The sequence below is a fragment of the Scophthalmus maximus genome, chromosome 21, assembly GCF_022379125.1.
Source record: "Scophthalmus maximus strain ysfricsl-2021 chromosome 21, ASM2237912v1, whole genome shotgun sequence".
NCBI classification, from domain to species: Eukaryota; Metazoa; Chordata; class Actinopteri; order Pleuronectiformes; family Scophthalmidae; genus Scophthalmus; species Scophthalmus maximus.
In genome coordinates this window covers 14,580,001-14,585,000 of record NC_061535.1, presented here as the reverse complement: position 1 = coordinate 14,585,000, position 5,000 = coordinate 14,580,001, and the positions used below count along the sequence as shown (strand labels likewise).

Genomic DNA, 5,000 nt, shown 5'->3' with positions numbered 1-5,000 from the left:
AAACTGAAAAACTGCGGTGATGTTCGTCTGTGACCCTTTGTTTTCAAATCTTCAAATTCTGGCTCCAGATCTCAGGTCCGGTTATTTTTAAAAAAAAATTCCGCTGCTCGTAAATTCTGAACTTTGGTGAGAGCAACGTCCTCTTGCTCCTGAACGTCGTCTGGAATCGAAACGGGCGCAACCGGTTAATGTGTCCTCCGTCTACTTCTGTAACAAATGGTTCCGGTGATGAACCCCCTGAAATTGAAAAATGTACAATATTGTGTGTCTGATTGTCGTCCGCTCCGCTCCGCAGCGTGTACTCGGGCCACCAGTCCATCCTGATCCCGCCCGTGGAGCTGGAGTCCAACCCGGCGCTGTGGCTGCTGGCCGTCAGCCAGCTGAGGGTGCGAGACACCTTCTGCTCCTACAGCGTCATGGAGCTGTGCACCAAGGGCCTGGGCCTGCAGACCGAGGCGCTCAAGGTCGGTCGGGCACAGACCACGTGTGGAGTCGGGGGGGGGGCAGGGATTATTATTGTTTTTCAGGAAGCCAAGAAGTTTTTGTTTTTCTTATTTGTGTGCTACAAAATATGACGCTTCAAAAACTTAAGATGACGGAGAAATTAAACTTGCAGAACATCTGAAAAATAAAAAAAAAATCTAATATTACATGACTTCCTGGTGATGGAGGATCAGAAAACTACAAACACCAGCAGTAGATAAATCATATGAACATGTGAAAGGAACTTTTTTAGTTCCTTCCGCAGCGTTTGGTCCAAGCAGCTTGTGTGGCTTAGTGTGTTTCACCAGGGTACGGGCGTTCGATTCCCTACCTCTGATCGATTGAACCGATTACTGTAAGGTGCTGACGCTCCATCCCGCTGTGTTAGAGAAGGTGGAAATAATATTCCTGTATCTGTTTCTGTAGTTTATCCAAACTACAGAAACAGTTGACAGAAAGTGATGTCACCGTCCTGTCGTACGGACGGATTCAGTTTCAGGACACGTGACCACTCATCTGTCCTCAAGTGTAACTGACCTCCCTCCTCCTCCTCCTCTAATAAACTCCGACTCCCGTCTGCTCGGCCCGAGGCCTCGTCTGATTGGTCGCCGACGCAGATCCGCCGAGTTAATTTTAGTGACCGTCTGTCTTTAAGTCTCCATGGAGACTGCTGGAGCTGAACACAGAGTGTCCGCCTTTGTGAGGGCTCGTTATGATTCATCCATAATTGTCTTTCTTCCAGCTTCTAAAATATGCAGATCCTGAAATTCAAAATCTTTTTCTGTTTTCTCTGTTTCCCCGTCCGCAGGCTCGGGGTCTGGATCTGTCCCGGGTCCGGGCCTGCGTGGTGGTGGCGGAGGAGAGGCCCAGGATGTCGCTCACGCACTCCTTCTCCAAGCTGTTCAAGGACCTCGGCCTTCACCCGCGCTCCGTCAGCACGGCGTTCGGCTGCAGGGTCAACCTGGCCATCTGCCTGCAGGTGGGACAACAGCTACGTCCATGTCTGCCGTCCACACAATTCATAATAATCCTTCATATTGGCTTTTTGTAGAACAAAATATTCACTGTGACGGCTGCATGTGGAGCGTGTGACTGAGACGTCACTTGGATTAAAACATGTTTCACTCAAAGTAATTTCAATGTGTGTTACACACATCCGAAAAGATTCATATATATCGAAATACACGTAATATATGAATATAATGGACATTTGTCTGTGCAGTGTCTGTCGACAGTGAGCAGCTTTTTTTATATCAATGCGGATGAATGACAAAGTTAATAGGTTGTAAATAAATTCACATTGAAGTGAAGAGGATAAGATTCTTCCTCCTGTAAATGTGTTTTTTTAAATTGAATTTTTCTTCTAAATTATGATAATGAGAATAACAGTCATGTTTGTTGTTATTATATTTAATAATGTTGCTGTTAGGTCACAATCTTGTTTCAGATTAACTGGCAACTGCAGAGATACATTTTATTTTCTCTCTTGTTTATTAATACAAACGATAAATAATACAAATTTGCTAAATCCGATTTTTTTTTCCATTTAAGATAAATAAACTTTTTTCTTGTTTTTTATGGACAACATTTAATGATTTAAAACTTTTGAGATCATTGTGTCTGTGGCCTCACGTCTCTGTTTTTGTTGTGAAATGCGAACAAGAGCCAGAAAAGAAAAATCACATGGATCTCTGTGGACACTTCCTGTAGAAGGTCACATGCTCACTTGTGTCTGTGCTGTGATTGGCTGCAGGGCACTTCAGGACCGGACCCCACCACTGTGTACGTGGACATGAGAGCGCTGCGCCACGACCGGTACAGTCCCATCATCCGTCTTCTTCTCCTCTTTCTCTCTTTTTCCTTTTCTTCGTTCCGTCATCGCACAAAATGTGTGACACCTTCACGTTTGTGTCCCTCAGGGTTCGGCTGGTGGAGCGAGGTTCTCCTCACAGTCTGCCGCTGATGGAGTCCGGCAAGGTGAGCGAGCGCGACGACCCTGATGGAGATGAACATGTGGCTTCATGTTCCCTCCTCTTTCTAAAATAAATCACCCTCCAACATACGATTTAAACCCGACTGTTAAATCCGTGGATTTCAATCAGTGCAAAGTTTTTGGTGTGGAGACTTCTTGAATTTCAAAGTGACAGAAGACTCCAGAGTTATTTCTGCTCTCGACTGCGAGTCTGCCCACACTCGGCCGATGAGTCCAGGATGACGAGCTCTGGATCATCCGCCCTCCTCCGTCCCCGTCTGAGCGCGTGATGCGTGGGCGTTTCTTCAAAATCACTGACTGCTCCTTTAAATAAATATATATTTTTTTTTATTCATGTTGCCTGAGAGGCAGAACTCGGGGGGCAACTGAGGCGAGGGGGCTAAACAAAGGATTCAGAAAGATGAGGGGAAACGTGCCCACACACTCACACACACACTCACACACACTCACACTCACACACTCACACTCACACTCACACGCACTCACACGCACACTCACACACTCACACACACTCACACACACTCACACACACTCACACTTACACACGCACTCACACTCACACTCACACACTCACACTCACACACACTCACATACACTCACACACACACTCACACACACTCACACTCACACACACACTCACACTCACTCACACACTCACACACTCACACACACTCACACTCACACACACTCACACACACACTCACACACACTCACACACACACACTCACACTCACTCACACACACTCACACACACACTCACACACACTCACACTCACACTCACACACACTCACACTCACGCACACACACGCGCATCACCGTGACAGAAATAACCACAGTCTGACGGATCACATCGACGAGGACACCGAGTCTTCATCCACGGCTGCATGTTGAAATCTGAGCGTGGACAATTCTTTTTCCTGGAGCCTGAGGAGACGTTGGTCTTCGTCTTCGTCTTCGTCTTCGTCCTCGTCTTCGTCCTCCCCCACGATGACACACACACACACACACGCGGAGACGTCACGTCGTCTCAGGGCCGGTCAGCCGCCGGCCTGCTGTGTGTTTTGACTCACTGCATGTGGGAAGAGGAGGAGGAGGAGGAGGAAGAGGAGGAGGAGGAGGAAATCATTTTTCTTTATTCGTCTTTGAACAGAATGTTTCTCCTTCACGTGGGAGGAAAAACAAAAGTGAGGTTTGATAATCCCGCATCTGCTCCTCATGTCGCCTGATGAAGTCACAAACATGTGAACTCGAGGAGGGGGGAAGATGAAGCTGTGATCTATTTTTAGATTTGTATTCATGATGTAGCCGTAACCATGACGACTGATTCTTCTCCTCCTCCAGATCCTGCCCGGAGTTCGGATCATCATCGCCAACCCGGAGACGAAGGGGCCGCTGGGAGACTCGCACCTCGGAGAGGTCGACAGACACGAGCTCTTCTCTTCCTCTTTTCTCTCTCTTTACGTCATTTATTTTCAATTCTGTGTTTTCTCTCTGTGCCTCTTCTTTCCGCGTCTTTTCAGATTTTCAATTTTCCCCTTTTGTCCTTTTTTGTCTCTTTTTCTTTTCCTGGCTATCTGTTGCATTTTCTTTCAGGGGTCTTATCTTTGATTCTCTTAGCTTTTCTGTATCCTCTTTCTTCTATCTCTTCTCATTCTTCTCTCTTTCTTTCTTTTCACCTATTTAGTATTTCATCTTGTTTCTATTCTATTCTGTTTTTTCTCTGTCCTATCTATTCTCCCCTTTTGTCTTCTCATTTTCTTTGCACTTTATTTTTGCGTCTTATCTTTTGTTCTCCTTTCTTTTTCCTCTTTCTTCTATCTCTTTGACACATTGTTTCCTCCTTCCTCTCAACCTTTTCCTCTTCTACTTTCTTAAAAACACTTTGTATGAATCCTCTTTCTGTCCTTGAATGTAAATCGTTGTCTGTGCCTCCTGCAGATTTGGGTGCACAGCGCTCACAACGGCAGCGGCTACTACAGCGGCTACGGCGAGGAGGTCCTCCAGTCCGACCACTTCAACTCCAGACTCAGCTTCGGCGACACGCAGACGGTCTGGGCCCGGACGGGCTACCTGGGCTTCCTCCGCCGCACGGAGCTCACCGACGCCAACGGAGGTCAGTTTCCCACCTCGTCGTCTCTTCACGTACCGGTGCTCGTTCTCCACTCAACAACTGCGTGTCTGTTTTCTGTTTCTGTGACCAGAGAGACACGACGCTCTGTTCGTGGTCGGAGCTCTGGAGGAGGCCATGGAGCTGCGGGGGATGAGGTACCACCCCATCGACATCGAGACCTCCGTCATACGAGCACACAAGAGCATCATGGAGTGGTACGTACCGAGGGACGTGAACTCCTTTAGCTCTGGTTCAGTCTCGCAGCGACGCCTTGTCACAGATAATCCGTCTGCAGGTTCGAGACGGACGCAGTCGTGGAGATTAGCCAGTGAGGAAAATCAGAACGTCAGATTAAAGGTTGACGACGGCGTCTGTCAGACGTGTTCATTGTGGAGTTGCGCCGCCCTCTAGTG

General features: G+C 47.5%; 1 protein-coding gene across 4 annotated transcripts in view; it reads left to right on the top strand.

Moving 5' to 3' along the window:
- LOC118291519 (disco-interacting protein 2 homolog C-like) overlaps positions 1–5,000 on the top strand; it is a 32,029-nt gene that overhangs the window by 26,387 nt on the left and 642 nt on the right. For all 4 annotated transcript variants that reach the window (XM_035619824.2, XM_047329915.1, XM_047329916.1 and 1 more), the window contains 7 exons: positions 296–464; positions 1,292–1,462; positions 2,237–2,298; positions 2,403–2,460; positions 3,819–3,893; positions 4,416–4,590; positions 4,679–4,802. In XM_035619824.2, the coding sequence (XP_035475717.1) occupies positions 296–464; positions 1,292–1,462; positions 2,237–2,298; positions 2,403–2,460; positions 3,819–3,893; positions 4,416–4,590; positions 4,679–4,802 (834 nt within the window). The remainder of the gene's footprint in view (positions 1–295; positions 465–1,291; positions 1,463–2,236; positions 2,299–2,402; positions 2,461–3,818; positions 3,894–4,415; positions 4,591–4,678; positions 4,803–5,000) is intronic.